Genomic DNA, 16,061 nt, shown 5'->3' on the forward strand with positions numbered 1-16,061 from the left:
GATGCGAAACGTAGTTTTTTTGCTTCTTTATTCGCAACTGTTCCGACTATCTGAAAGCGCGTGGCTTCTGAAGAGAGTTCGTGTTTGTCCTCCTCCTCTCCATCATTAAGCAACTCTCCCACGACACATGAGGACAAGAACTGAACAACGCAACATTAAACCACGCCGTTTATGATATTAATGCAATTCATGTAACGGACTAGTAACGTTAGTCTCTATTACCTGGGCGATATATTTGGACGAATATGAGTCGATGTTGTTGAGAAAGACTCGTCTGGTGCGGCTCTCGCTGTGGTTGGCCATGTTTGTCTTTTGGTTGTTATGGAGATCATGCTGCGCGCTAATCTCGCGATCAACGCTTCTTAAAGAAATGCTTATGCTATTTTTAAATTATTATTATTATTATGAAAATATTTTTTAAAACATTTTAATTATTGGCTCCACAGCGTCCTAAAACAATTGTGTCATACGAAGTACATGTTTTTAAATAAATGTAATCGACATGTTCATTAAAATTTTTTTTTTTTGTAAGTCAAATTAAATTCATAGCCAGAAAACAAGACCCAATTGACTTATTTTAAGATATTTCACAACTAACCTAATTTAAGGATTGTTTAGGATACTCTTAATAATTATATGTAATAGTTTCTGTTTTAATTGAGTTTGGAGATGTGTAATGCATGTTGCAATGTTTAGTGCAGCAATTTAAGTGTGGCCTGTAAGTTTTTTTGTTGTTGTTGTTGTTGTTGTTGTTTGTTTTTTGTGGATATTCCTTTATACAAATATATAATAGTTTCTTCTTTTTCTTTAAATCCACTGATCCATTAACAAAGCTCCGAGTGTAATTTCTGACTCCATATTTAGTAAATACGTTTTCTCTTTGATTTGTAATTCATTATTTTTATAATTTTATCAGCCAACAATCCAGAAAACCTAATAATTGTTATGACAGTTCGTGCAAGTCTGAATATATCATTCAGAGCTATTCATTTGGTGAGGGTCTCCAGGAAGCACCAGGACTGGAGTCTAAAAACACATTTCAGTAATATTTTTATGTCATTAAAATGTATTCCCAGTGTCATCACTGTATCTTATTTCTATGATCTGCTTTAATTTGCAAATTGTTTAAAGAGGAGCATTGGAAAGAGTATTGCATGTAAGCTTTTATTTCAGAAATAGGGGAAGTCAGCACTGAGCAGGTATGTGCTTGTTACATGATAAATGCTCATTCATGATTAAAGATCATTAAGAATCAGTCATCTTTTTTTTTTTTAAGTTATGCATGATATTTGCAGTCTTAGGTTGAAGATACTTTTTGAAAAATCAATGTCTCTATGCACTTAAACAGTATTGAAGAAGTCATTTCTATTCATTCAATATTTCCCACAATTTTAGTTCTGTTTATTATTAAACAATTTCATATAAAACATTAACTCCATCAAATATGTCCAAACTGGTAGTTTGTCTTTCATACACTTCTTTCACAAACAGCCCAGTTACAGTAATTGGCACAAAGCATCCCTTTTTGAAGAAGATAAACACTTCACACTTACACTCCTTAATCATAAACCCCAAAGAGAAAGTAAAAAAATAAAATAAAATCAGTAAAAAAGACCAATCATCAAATTAAATTAAATAAGACATCCATCACAGTATGTTTTTTTTTGCATTAAAAAAGACATTAGGAAACGATTGAAAGGTGTGTAAGCAGCAAAAGTGTGTAATCTAATGATCATGTAAACATGATTGATGTGAAGTAGGCAGATATTATTCTGCATTCACTTCAAAATTATCAAACTGTGCATATTCAAAAGAGAGAGTTCCTAGTGCAGTCCAGCCATTCTTGGGTTCAAGAACAACAGCGTTCTTCCACAGCGGATAGCCATTCAGCATCCCGGTGGCAAAATATCCCTGCAGACCAAAACATGCCCATTTAAGAACAAAGACAATTGATAGTTAAAAAGCTACCATTTAATGTATATATGTATATGTTACCTTGACTCTAAGGGTTAAGGTATACCATACACCTTCCCTTGTTCCTGACAGCCCTTCAGCAAGAACTCTCTGTCCACCTTTAATGTGAAGAAAGATTAGTCATAATACAATAAAAATAGTTCATTGAGGTATGTACTAAAATTAAAACAAAATTAAGATTGGAATCAGATAAAAAAGAATTTCATATAGCACCGTAAATGCCCAGCGCATACCCATTACATGGTCATGTAGATGGCGAGTAGCTTCAAAGCACCAAAACAAACTCCGTCTTGGCCAGGTTTAGTTCGAAATGACATCCCACCCATTCATTCTTCATTTTTGCTTGAAGTATTTTGGGGCTTTTAGTCTTATGGTGCTTTTGGGAAACCCAGCCCCGGTCAGTCAGTTCAACGTTATTATTAGAAGCACAAATTAGGCGCCAGGAATGCTCAGATTCTATCAAATCAGTGTGCCAGATTTCTTCATTTGAACAATATCAGTGGGCTGCCATAGACACCCTAGTTATGCACAGCTGCGCGGAGCAAGAATTGCGCATAGGATTGTCCAAAAGGCCATGCATGAAAAAAGCTATTTATTTTATAACCAGGGATTAAAACTAAAATGCCTGACTACTGTAAAATTGAAAGGCATTCAATGACTCAGAAAAAGGATTAGATAGAAAATATTTTTAAAACTACTACGTTTACATGACAACGATGTGGTCAAAAACTGAAAAGTTTTTCCCTTGTGTTTTAAAAAGTTTCACGTATACACGATAACGTTTTCAGAACAATTCGCGTTTGCACATATCCGTGAAAACAGTCAAAAACGTTGTATTACGTATGCCAGGCCAGTAGTTGGCGCTGTCACCTTGTTAGTAAACAGTACCTGTTGCCGTGTGTATATGATATATATTGGTGAAGTAAATCCACACTTTACTGAAGAAGCGTTAGCAAACTCTTGAGCAGCAACAACAGTACCATATACTCCGGCCATTGTTGTGTATGTTTGTTCGTGCTTGCCTTTAAAATCGGCACGTACTGCGCATGTCTACATACCTAACACGTACTGCGCACGCGCATGATGTCACCGTTTTTTTAAAGATTCCCGTTTTGGGTGTTTACATGGAAATGACAACGGTGCCGTTTTCAAAAACTTGCACTTTGAAACTCGTTTTCAAAAATATGCGTTTTCAGTCCCCAAAACGCAGTTGTCGTGTAAACGAACAGGCAAAACGCATAAAAAGTTTCCCGTTTTTGGCTAAAAACGTTGTCGTGTAAACGGCCCCAAAGCTGTGATTTTGATAATCTAGTTCAGGGGCCACCAGACAGACTCGGTCCTGGAGGGCCTGCAGAGTTTAGCTCCAACCCTAATTAAACACACCTGAACCGACTAATAAAGGTCTCACTAGGTATACTTGAAACTTCCAGGCAGTTGTGCTGGACCCCGGCCCTCCAGGATCAAGGTTGGTGACCCCTGATCTAGTTTATGTCTGATATTTTTGTTTTAGCTTCTGTAGTATTTTACCTGTTTATAATGATATAACTAAACATGAACAAACTGTTTTCAAAGAAACAGAAATATAAAATGGTTACCTATATCATTTGTCACTTTATAGGTCCCATTTGCATAAATCCAATAAAAGACACCCTTTGCTTCTCTGACGGACTCTCCACCTTGATCAATCCGGGCCGCCAGGAACACGCCTCCAGTGACGGGAGTTTCAATTAGGACGTCACAGGACACATTGAGGTCTGTCCTAGTTTGACAAGTAGTGAATTTTGGTTACATGCGATTAATTGTGAGACAGAATGCCATTTACTGTAATACTGCAGTATTGATTCAAACATCTCTGCAAAATGTACGTTCTCCCATATATTGCTGGCACAGGAAATATCACAATACTGAGGACAAACATACCAGCTGTAGTCCCCTATGATGCTGATGGTCTGGTCGGCATCTCTAGCCCAGGTGACCGGCCGTTCGGTGACCACCTGCCGTAAGGTAAAGGCATGCGAACCATTATCTGTGCTATTTCTGAAGTACTCAAACACACCGGTTTGATCAGCAAAATACGGGGCCTCGGAGAATGGAGGGTTATCTGAGAATGAAAAGTAATGTTTCCATGAACATCAGTTGAGTCAATGTTTCCAGTAGTTTCCTGTTGACACTAATATTCATTACCGACAGTGAAGTCATCAGAGTAATTCTTTGGAAAAGGGCGGGATTTGGGGGGCTCTGGGTAGGAGCCTCTTTGTCCAGTGTTGACTGTCGTGATCACGAACAGGCAAAACGCATAAAAAGTTTCCCGTTTTTGGCTAAAAACGTTGTCGTGTAAACGGCCCCAAAGCTGTGATTTTGATAATCTAGTTCAGGGGCCACCAGACAGACTCGGTCCTGGAGGGCCTGCAGAGTTTAGCTCCAACCCTAATTAAACACACCTGAACCGACTAATAAAGGTCTCACTAGGTATACTTGAAACTTCCAGGCAGTTGTGCTGGACCCCGGCCCTCCAGGATCAAGGTTGGTGACCCCTGATCTAGTTTATGTCTGATATTTTTGTTTTAGCTTCTGTAGTATTTTACCTGTTTATAATGATATAACTAAACATGAACAAACTGTTTTCAAAGAAACAGAAATATAAAATGGTTACCTATATCATTTGTCACTTTATAGGTCCCATTTGCATAAATCCAATAAAAGACACCCTTTGCTTCTCTGACGGACTCTCCACCTTGATCAATCCGGGCCGCCAGGAACACGCCTCCAGTGACGGGAGTTTCAATTAGGACGTCACAGGACACATTGAGGTCTGTCCTAGTTTGACAAGTAGTGAATTTTGGTTACATGCGATTAATTGTGAGACAGAATGCCATTTACTGTAATACTGCAGTATTGATTCAAACATCTCTGCAAAATGTACGTTCTCCCATATATTGCTGGCACAGGAAATATCACAATACTGAGGACAAACATACCAGCTGTAGTCCCCTATGATGCTGATGGTCTGGTCGGCATCTCTAGCCCAGGTGACCGGCCGTTCGGTGACCACCTGCCGTAAGGTAAAGGCATGCGAACCATTATCTGTGCTATTTCTGAAGTACTCAAACACACCGGTTTGATCAGCAAAATATGGGGCCTCAGAGAATGGAGGGTTATCTGAGAACGAGAAGGAATGCTGTTATGAACATCAGTTGAGTCAGTGCTTCCAATAGTTTCCTGTTGACACTAATATCCATTACCGATAGTGAAGTCATCAGTGTAATTCTTTGGAAATGGACGGGATTTGGGGGGCTCTGGGTAGGCCCCTCTTTGTCCAGTGTTGACTGTTGTGATTGTGTAAACCTCATCGACATCTAGTTTTAAAGTGAATGAACCATTATAGACCTGTGTGGAAACGGGAAGGTTCCTTTACTGCCTATTCATTCCACAGTGTGTAGAGACATGAAATATGTAGTGAACTGATTGAAAAATACCTTAATAGGACTGCTCCGCTGAAACAGTGTATCTTTTTTGGTCTCAAAATCCAATTTTGAGTACCACACTTGAAGGTCAGTGAGATGTGCCTGAAAAAAGATTAAAGCACAAGCAAGATAATATTAAGCCTTAAGGTTAAGAAATAAATAGATAGAAATATCAAGTACAGACAGAACTGCACTTACAAAAGAACCTTTGAGCTGAAATGTGGCTATCTGAGGGGAGACGTCAAAGTGCGGTAGAGGAGGTCGAATGCATTGAGAGTGATTGTGTGTCTATAAAGAGGAGAGTTCATAATAAGCATAGAGATCAAAATCAATGATTCACTAAAACTTGTGACATTCACAAGACATAAGAACTAAGCACCCACCATGGTTTGAATAACAACTGTGAGGTTCCCTTTACGGTCTGTTAAAGCCACATAACTTCCTCCATGAGTGAGATTCCCAACAGTCTGCAGATAAAACCAGCCTGGCTGTGTAAATTGAGTAGTGTGTGCTGCAGGAAAAAGAAATACAATTTATCAACACTCATGAAATAACTTGCATTCGCTCATTGGCTACAACAACCATTCTCATTCCAGCATGCTTGCTTGACACGTGAGAACCAATAAGGTTTGTTCACCCATCAAGAATGTATGGTTGAGGTACCATTTACCATATTTAATATGCTTGATGTATTTGCATTGATCAATCTTTATGCGTGAATAAAAAGCCTAAATTAAATGTATTCATCATATAAAACAAATGCATCTCTTAAGAAGGCTTGTATTAAACAGCTTAATTCATGCTTTTTGAAGCTTGAATGATTTGTCAGAATGGACTTTAAATGAAGGGAAAGAAATATCAATAAGATTTCTTGTTTCAATAAGAACTTCTTCATTTGTGTTTTGAAGACGAACAAAGTCTTACGCGTTTGGAATGATATGAGGGTGAGTAAATGGAGACAGAATTCTCGTTTTGGGGTGAACTATTCCTTTAAAATGTTTAAAGAAATTAATAAAAGTCTATTTAATTCAGAGATGGTAAGAGGCAGTAATTTAGATGCCTAAAAAAGGCATGCCAACAATCCTGTATACCTGGCAATTGGTATATCAAGAAAAATAGTACTTTTTGCCAGGCATGATCTTAAAAGGGTCATCGGATGCCCATTTTCCACAAGTTGATATGATTCTTTAGGGTCTTAATGAAAAGTCTGTAACATAGTTTGGTTAAAATTTCTCAATGGTAGTGTAAAAACACCTTTTTTAGCCTGTCAAAAACAGCTCTTTTCAGAGCAAGCCGTTTTGTAGCATTTTCCTTTAAATGTTAATGAGCTCTCCTGGCCCCGCCCCTCTCTTCCGAGCTGCTCTCACAGATGAGAGACGGTTTACTTTAGCCGCATTCATCGTGAAACTTGCTAATTAGCACATTATTAGGAAAGGCGATTTGCAAAGATTCATTACAAAACATTATACTCACTTCTTCTGTAGATGAGGCTGGATCACGAATGATTCGCTCGAACATAGTTAATAAAATTCAGACTTTTTTGTCTGTTTTTTAGGTAGATCGGGGGCGCATTCCCTTCAAAAACAAACGTAATCCACTGCGTTTTCAGCGGCTCAGATGTCGGGAGTAAATGACGACTGCTATGTTCATTATTACATCCAACAACAGAACACCTCAATCGCTCAGGAGTCATTCTTGTCTATATCTGCTCCGGCGGTGAAACAATGTAGGTTAAAAAAAAACACTGGGTGGATTTTTATCATTATAGGGTGGTTGTGTACACACACTGCCAACACACATTTCAGTACAAACAACTTGTAAAAGTGCATGTAGCATCCTATGACCCCTTTAACATGATCTGAAAACAGTAGGGCAATTCAGAAAATCTAAAAACTGAAATAGAAGCTTTGAAAGGTTGACCCCAAAACTGGCCAGACTGTTAGGAACATGTTACCAGTCATCCATATTGGAGATTCCACTACATAATGTCCACTCCAGGGCTCATCAGCTGTCATCAGCCCATCTCCACCAAAGGACAGATTCTCATAGTAACTTGCTATCAAATTCCAGGATATAGTCCTGAAACAAAGCAGTCCTACTCTGAGCACACTAGCACAAGTATGTATATTGCAGAGAAAGTGACAGGTGTCTGTAAACAGCTCACGAGGTCATTCTGCCGTTCACGTAGTTCTGGTTTAAGATACGAGCCCAGCATCCGGCACCGATGTCGTCATCGAAGGTGCTGTAATCTTCAGAGGACCAAAGCTTCTTCTCTGTTAACAGAGCTTCCTTCACTGTTTTGGTGCCTGGGTAGTGGACACTGTAAAGACTTTAAACTCTTAACAATACTTAAAGGGTTAGTTCACCCAAAAATGAAAATTTGCCCACAAATTACTCACCCTCAAGTCATCCTAGATGTATATGACTTTTTCAGACGAATCCAGTCGGAGTTATATAAAAAATTGTCTTTGATCTTTCAAGCTGTTTCATGGCACTCAGCGGGTGTTGCAGTGCATCAGTCCAAAAGAAGTTAAATAAAACTAAATGTACAGTTAAATGTACACTGAAGCAGCGCCGGGCGGATGACGTATGAGTTCAGTGTTGCGCATGCGCAGCTCAGAAGTGACGAACGCAGAAGCGCAGGGGAGAGATCAAAACAAAACAATGGTCACTAATTAGAAGTACAAAACGAGGATTTGTAAAGAAGAATGTCGGAGGATTTCGATATAAGCCAAGAGGAGACTGGTTTTCCTTTGCAAAAGTAAGGAAACTTTGCTTCCTTTGCTCCTGTTAACAAACTAACCCTTTAATAGCTCAGCTAGTTGGTCAATTATATGGGTTTTAAGGGCAAAGAAAGCAAACTGCTTACCCTATCACCTCAACAGCATCATTCAGATATGGATCCTCCAGCATGGCAGCTGCAATGGACCAGTCTCCATCTGCAGCAATGATGCCGACATTTGTATAACCAACTCGGTCCAAAGTATCTCTCAGCACCTGGGTAAATGACAGACAGACACATCTTATTGCCAATTCAGTTAGGCTGTTACAGAATTTACTCTAATTTTTTTTTTTACCTTGATGTATACTGGATCATATTTTTTTTCATTCCATATCTGAAAAAAAAGATCAAAAAGAGAAGTTCAAATAAAGTTTCCCTCTAAAACATCATACCATCATAATTATTTGCACTATTAGCTAGTGCATACATACCCCAATATAATCAATTTCAAGGTTATGATGCTGCTTTGCTCCGTAGATCCATGTAACAACATAGTCGGCAGTAACATTTGGAAAGAAGTAAGGCCATTGGGTTCCTTCTCCAACCCATCCCGGAAATGCCCAGGGAAGACCTTCAAAATCAAAGCTTTGAATCAAGTCAAATATCTGTCATCGTCTCTATATTATTTCTGTCTTTCAGTATATAAATGGCCAATGGAGTGTGGAACAAACCAATTACCAATCAGCTTGATGTTTGGATTTCTCTTCTTGGCTTCTTTCATAAGCCACCACTCATATCCACGGAAAAAATTGCCTTCATCCTTACTGTGCATGTGAGAGGGTTCTGTGCCATCTGTCAAACAGACAAGTAAATAACCTTTAGTAACCTGTAGCAACCCAAACATAAAGTTAATACATTTTGTTTCTGGGAAATGTAAATTGCTGAGACTGGTCACTTTACAACAGTTTGTTTCAGTCTAAAATGTTTTTAATCTTAATAGAAAAATGTTTTTACATTATATTTGTTTGTATTTTTCTATTTTAATGTTTTATTTTGCATTAATAACTCCCACACTGCTATAAAAATGGGTTGACACTGCTAGTTTTTTGCTTTTTTTTCCTTTTCTATGAGTTGGCAATCTCCTGCAACATTGGCAATGTTTCATATTTGGACGGAGCTCAACTTTACGCAAATGATTGGCTACTACCAATGGTCCACCACCTGATACATTTAGATAATGTGGCAGAGCTACTGGCAGACCACCTACTAGAAAACCACTCAGAGACTTGCGACCTCAAGTAATTGAATCAATGTCAGTATGAACACAGATTAAGACTGTCCAAAATACATATACGGGGGAAAAAATCTTTTTAAAAGTCATACATAAAGCAGAGGGTATTTTTAGTGAAAACAGCATATTTTCTTTGCCCTTAAGTGTAAATAGTGTTAAATACAATTTGTACCTCAGTGTACTGTAGTTCAATGCAATAATAGCAACATATTCAGTGCATATGAAACCCTAAAGCCCACTCCTACACCCACTCCTAACCCTAACCATACTGAACCTGCTTATCAGTAAAGAATCCTTGAAGTTCTGGAAAACGAGAGACAGTTTTGAATGTTTATGCACATGTTGTATTTCCATTTTTAGAATATTTTTTTCATTTTCTTTTTTTCCTCCTGCTCCTGTTACCGGATGGGCTTCTTTTGTAAGTTAAGGTGGAGTTAATGTAGAACGCCTTTGCCCACAAAGCTATTTGCACTTCCTGTAAATAGACACTTTAAAAAGTGTACACATCTAATGTATTATTATTATTATTTTTTAACATTTTTAAGTAAAACAATTATTTTGCAATTATTAATTATTATTTCATTTTATGTTTTTGGGGAGTCACATCACATGGAATTTTACAATCTGAATTAACCTTGCCTTGTCATTAAAAGGTCAAATAATCTGTTTTATATGTAATATCTTTATAATATCATTTCCTGTTTTTGTTTGTTTTTTTGTCAGCATGTTTGTATCACATGACTCACACCATGTGACAATGATTCCGGAAAAAAAGTTTTTTAAAGAACCAGTGAACAGGTTTTGTTAAACTATTGTTTTCTTTGAAATACTACGTAATCTTTTAAATCATATCTTTATTTTGATGAAGTTTTTCTTTGAATGAGACTTTTTTTTTTTTTTACTTTATGCTCCATCTGAATTAAATGTTATTAATTCAAAAACATGCTCATCGTAGAAGGGGTGTATTGAATGTATTAATTGCATTTTAATGTATTATTAAATATATGAATAGATGCAGACAAGATAGACAGACAGTATAGAAAGAGAAACAAAGAAAGAAAGACACTTCGCATTACCTGTGGTTTGAGCATCGCCTCCTATTTCTACTTTTAGGATGTGCAATGAAGCTCCAAAGTTGGGCTGAATAAAAACAAACCCGCATTATAACAACACACCCGGTTATTCAATGCATGTCCATAATTAAAAGCCACACTTGTGACCCAATACCTTGAACAAGAAATCCAGTATATGACTCCGATACGGTTCTTCATAGTTGACAAGAAGTCGTGAAGTGGCCTGAGAACGAAAGCAAGTTAGTCACCCGCAACCACCGACACAACTTTTGACAGTATGCAAATAGTAACATTTAAAAAGTTAGCATAATTTACTCCTCCTCCACTTAATCCACCTATTCCATCAAATTCTCTCCCTAATCCAATCCGATCATCTATAACATAAAACTCAGCAGAGCACCCGAGCAAGCAGGAGATGGTGAACAGCAGATTGTGTGTTAGCATGTTTAGATGGGCGTTTGTATGAACGACTGATGACATTTGTCACGAGGAACGTTTAGAATGTGCAGATAACGTTAACGTGACTTCCGTGTCATGTGCTCCGATTCAACTTCACGTGAAACCCATATTAATCTGTCACTGTAAGAGAAAATCCTCTCTTCTTTATACATGAAAGGGGTAAAAAGTGATATCATTAATTCAAGGACTACGCATGCAAACATGGACAAATATTATTTAATTTGTATTACGTATTCACTGCATTTGTCTCATTCCTGCTAAAGATATCTTCCATCTTCGAATGAAAAATAGTCGTCTTCTTCTTCTTCTTTTGTGTTTAATGGCGGTTGCCAAACCAGCTTAAGGTGCATTTCCGCCACTTACTGGGATGGAGTGTGAGGCCTCGCTGAACGAATATATTATATACTACTAATAAAAAATGGCGGTTGGCAAACCAGCTTAAGGTGCATTTCCGCCACCTACTGGGATGGAGTGTGAGGCCTCGATGAACGAATATATCATATACTAATAAAAAAAACTTTAAAAAAATAAAATAACTACCGGTAAATTCTTCTAATCAAATCTGTATCTCTCAGATATTTTAGAAGAAAACCATAAACCCTTAGATGTTTCTGTGCATTCTGAAATATATTCATAACTGAAATGTCATTGATTTCCATATCTCTTCGTTTTTCAAGAAGTTGCTTTCTTTGTCTATTATATGCCTCACAATGTAAAAGCAGATGTTCAACTGTTTCTGTTATTCCACAGTAACTGCAGCTATCTGACTCACTTTTTCCTATTATATGCAATGAATAATTAAGGTTAGAGTGTCCTATACGAATCCTGGTTATAACAGTATCTGTCTGAAAGGATCTTCTTCTTCTTTTGGTTTTATGGCGGGTTGCGAACCAACTTCATAGGTGCATACCGCCACCTACTGTGATGGAGTGTGAAGAGAACGTACCATTTCTCACCTAAATCTTAAATTCTGTTCATTATTCCACAATTCTTAAGAAATCTCATGATTGCACTTATTTGTTTTCCTGCATTTGGACCATCATTCAGAATACTACTTAATGAAAATTCTTTAACTCCTAAGGATTGTAATTCATCTTTAAGTCGATCCCTTTCTCTTTCATATGCTGTACATATCATCATAACGTGTTCCACTGATTCCTCTTTTCTTAATAATACTCTTGATTTCATTCTTACTTAGATTAACAATTAAGTTAATGTCGTTGTTTTTGACTGCTTCTTTTGCTTCTTTATCTGCAGTTTCATTTCCTTGGATACCAATATGCGCCGGCACCCATACAAATAATGAAAAATAGTATAAAACATCACTACAGAAATAGCGCCGTGATAGTTCAGTAAATATATGGCGCTCTGAGACCGCCCCTAGTTAGTCCACTGAACGTATCGTGCTCAAATAGCAAATGATTGGTCACTACACGCGCCGCGCTCATGTCGAATTTGATTGGTCACTGAACGCGTCGCGGTCACTAAACGCGCCGCGCTCATGTCGAATTTGATTGGTCACTGAACGCGTCGCGGTCACTAAACGCGCCGCGCTCATGTCGAATTTGATTGGTCACTGAACGCGTCGCGCTCATATTACTGAATGCGTCATTCTCACATGCGGAAGTGAAAGTGCGTTTATATTTTCTTCCTGAACTGGTGATTAACTCGTAATAACAGCATATAAAAAGACTTTCTGAACAGCACCGCCAATATGTCTGTCGCAAACCCGAAACAAACAATAATGAATCCAGTAAGATTTATTCTACTTACACTTTTTGCTAATGGGTCAGTGGCTTCTAGTACATAGACTGACAAGTTTAATTTAGACTTCATCTGTTTATCTGTTAATGCTTGATCTGTTTTGCAGGGATGAACGCGTAAGTGGTTATATCTTGTAGACCTATAAGGCAGGGCATACTGAAGTCAGTGTGTCTCATGATTTTAATTTCTGCCCGTAGACGGTTCCTTATGCTGGTACCATCCTGGGCGGACTTCAACCCGGAGAGATGGTGCTCATTCAGGGCAGTGTTCCCAGTGATTCTGACAGGTGAGCGATTCAAAGGTTTGAATTGGTTTCAAACCAATTTGCCTGTTTTAATTTTAGTTTTAGTCTAGTCTTTGTGTGAAGCTGTCATTTTAGTTTTTATTAGTTTTAGTCACGTTCATACTCTTTTTAGTCTAGTCAAGTTTCAGTCAACTAAAAGTCTGAGCATTTTAGTCTTATTTTAGTCAGACATTTAGGAGCACGTTCAAAATTTTAGGAGCACCTTCTAAACAATTATCCAAAATTTTATCAAAAAGTAGCCTTCCCATTACGAGGTGATATTTGACTCCTCTAACTTTATTAAAAGTATGTCATCTTTTGTCAAATTCCATAAAAAAATTATATTTTATAAGCTTTTTAAAAATTTTAATTATAACGTTATAACATTTCGTTTCGTCTCGTTTTGGTCAACGAAAATGAAGAGACATTTTAGCATAGTTTTTATTTTGTAAACCACATTTAGTCTCGTTTTTATTCGTCAACAATATTGAATTATACATTTAATTATAGTCATCGTCACATGACCAGCATTTACGTTGCATCTTGTCTCATTTTCGTCACGTGATAAAGGTTCGTTGACGACAATATTTAGTCATAATTTTCGTTGACGAAAGCAACACTACTTAAATGTGACCCTGGACCCCAAAAATAGGTCATAAGGGTCAATTTTTTTAAATTGAGATTTATACATCATCTGAAACTGAATAAATAAGCTTTCCATTGATGTGTGGTTTGTTAGGATAGGACCATAGATACGACTATTTGAAAATCTGGAATCTGAGGATGCAAAACAAATGAAAATATTGAGAAAATCGCCTTTCTTAGCAATGCATATTACTAATCAAATATTAAGTTTTGATATATTTACGGTAGGAAATTTACAAAATATCTTCATTGAACATGATCTCCTAATGATTTTTGGCATAAAAGAAAAATCAATCATTTTGACCCATACAATGTATTTTTGGCTATTGCTACAAATATACCCGTGCTACTTATGACTGGTTTTGTGCTCCAGGGTCACAAATGTCACTGCAGTCCCACTGTAACATGTGAGGTCAAGTAACCCTTATTTCTATAGCGCTTTAAACAATACAGGTCACGGAGATAAACAGCAAAACATCAGAATCAGTTACGCAAACATGAGACAGATTCTGCTGTAAAGCAGCTTTAAAAGACAATAGTGTCATTATTTGGCTCAAGTCAACTCCGTGTTGGTTCAAGGAAGGGATCATGATCATGGGAAGCGGAAGAAATCATTTCAATAACAAGCCAATTTCAGCCTTACATAAACATGCAGACATTACTCAAGCAGGAAATATTATATCAATAGAATTAAAAGATGATAGAAGCACCAGACTTTCTTTATGGCCAGTTTTGGCCCTTAAAACACTATTTGCATACCCATTAGTAGTAATAAAAAAAAAATTACATTGATTATTAATTAAATAAGTGTTTTACTGTACACATAAATGCATCACCAGAATCGTCTTTTCTTTTTGGAACATGATTAAAGCAACAAATTTACAATTTATCCATCTCAAATGATACATATTCAAGTTTTTTTTTTTTCATGTTTGTTAACATTTAAACACTTTTGGAATAAAATGTCTCTTTTGCCTAAATCATGGCTAACATTTTATGTATCTTAAATATAGACAATTAATGTATATTATTATGTTTATATTAATTAATTAACTTTCCACTTTTTGCATGACTTAAAGATATACATTAAAATATGTATTATTATTATTAACAAACAAAATGTTCTTTTCTTCATGCAATATATGTCTGATATCTCATCTCCAGCATGCTCCTCTTTAATGCTGTTGTCTCTGTGTTAACCAAACAAAATACTCTTTGTAAAATGCTTGTTCAAATTGTTGGTCATGTTGAAAATTGCAAAACAACTGTGGGACAGTAAACATTTGTGAGAAGTGTAAATAATTTACACACACACAAATTAAGTTTATTTCATTCTTTGTTAGATCATTCATGGATAAGGGACAAAAAAAACTGCCTGTAACCTTTTTAAAGTTTTAAACTTATTTTAAAAGTTGCAAAAATAAATAATGATGGCATGACGAAAAATTGCAAGATGGTTAGCAACCATATAACAAAAACGATAAAGATGAAATTTGTTAGTTAGTGCAAGTTGAAGAAACAGCCTGCTATGTATTTATAGCACATTTAAATTGTGTCCACAGCCAGTCCAGACAGTGATAAACAGTAAAATGTCTTGTAGATTTCAGGTTGACCTGACCTGCGGGAGCAGCATGAAGCCTCGGGCAGACGTGGCCTTTCATTTTAATCCTCGCTTCAAGCGGTCTCCCTACATCATCTGTAACACACTGCAGAAGGAGCGCTGGGGCAAAGAGGAGATCCACTACCTGATGCCCTTCAAACACGGAGCTGCCTTTGAGATCATCATACTCGTGCAGAAAGATTTGTTCAAGGTTATAAACAACTTGAGTTCCATCAGTTTGGCATCTATCTCTGTTGCCATATGATGCCAACTTTAATCTCATTCTCTTGCTTAAAATGATACAAGATAAGTGACTTTATGTTAGCTGGTTTTCGAAAGTTAAAGGTGAAGCGTGTCATTTTTGGATGTTGAAATAATTTCTCCTTAATATGCAGCAAGCAAGCTGCCCCCAAAAGTGTAAACACGGTGGCTCTGTAGATACAAACAGTTGACTTGTTTGAGATGCCACATGCCTTGCCTTGAATGTAGAAGAGAGTAGGCTGCTGCAGTTGGGGGAGGAATCAAAAAAAAAAAAAACTTCATAGTGGTACAGAGATCCATGCGAGCAAAAGCAGATATTGCATTTGTTCTTTTTTTTTTTTTTGCAGATGAAATAGATGCATTTGAAATACTGCTGCTTTTGTACCTAACCAATATTTCATCCCAAGGATGCGAAGGAGTTTAACTCTGTAATAAGCTTGGTCTTGAATCGTGTCTTGACCAATTATTTCCAAAAAATGATCCAAAATGCAAAATTCCTAGAAGCCCCTAAAGGGACATATATGT

At 37.0% G+C, this 16,061-nt stretch overlaps 2 protein-coding genes across 4 annotated transcripts in view; one reads left to right on the top strand and one right to left on the bottom strand.

The window, feature by feature from the left end:
• Positions 1–1,150: 1,150 nt before the first annotated feature.
• galca (galactosylceramidase a) lies at positions 1,151–11,244 on the bottom strand. The gene is made up of 18 exons (XM_016562558.1): positions 11,214–11,244; positions 10,840–11,125; positions 10,679–10,747; positions 10,528–10,591; positions 8,899–9,012; positions 8,652–8,791; positions 8,516–8,554; positions 8,308–8,435; positions 7,603–7,758; positions 7,393–7,517; positions 5,822–5,949; positions 5,637–5,726; positions 5,451–5,540; positions 5,217–5,361; positions 4,953–5,133; positions 4,628–4,791; positions 1,996–2,072; positions 1,151–1,911 (listed from the first exon to the last, which is right to left on the bottom strand). Exons 2-18 carry the CDS (start codon positions 11,002–11,004, stop codon positions 1,768–1,770), a joined length of 2,019 nt encoding a protein of 672 aa, XP_016418044.1. The 5' UTR covers positions 11,005–11,125; positions 11,214–11,244; the 3' UTR covers positions 1,151–1,767.
• A 1,334-nt stretch (positions 11,245–12,578) lies between these two features.
• lgals8a (galectin 8a) overlaps positions 12,579–16,061 on the top strand; it is a 9,599-nt gene continuing 6,116 nt past the window's right edge. For 2 of the 3 annotated variants that reach the window (XM_016562602.1, XM_016562604.1), the window contains exons 1-3: positions 12,579–12,736; positions 12,945–13,033; positions 15,276–15,486. In XM_016562602.1, coding sequence (XP_016418088.1) covers positions 12,698–12,736; positions 12,945–13,033; positions 15,276–15,486 — 339 coding nt within the window. In that variant the 5' untranslated portion in view covers positions 12,579–12,697. Of the gene's footprint in view, positions 12,737–12,785; positions 12,864–12,944; positions 13,034–15,275; positions 15,487–16,061 lie in introns of those variants that run through there. The other variant, XM_016562603.1, reaches the window with a different exon arrangement.

Source organism: Sinocyclocheilus rhinocerous, unplaced genomic scaffold (assembly GCF_001515625.1).
Source record: "Sinocyclocheilus rhinocerous isolate Xijiao unplaced genomic scaffold, SAMN03320098_v1.1 scaffold769, whole genome shotgun sequence".
Lineage (NCBI taxonomy): Eukaryota > Metazoa > Chordata > Actinopteri > Cypriniformes > Cyprinidae > Sinocyclocheilus > Sinocyclocheilus rhinocerous.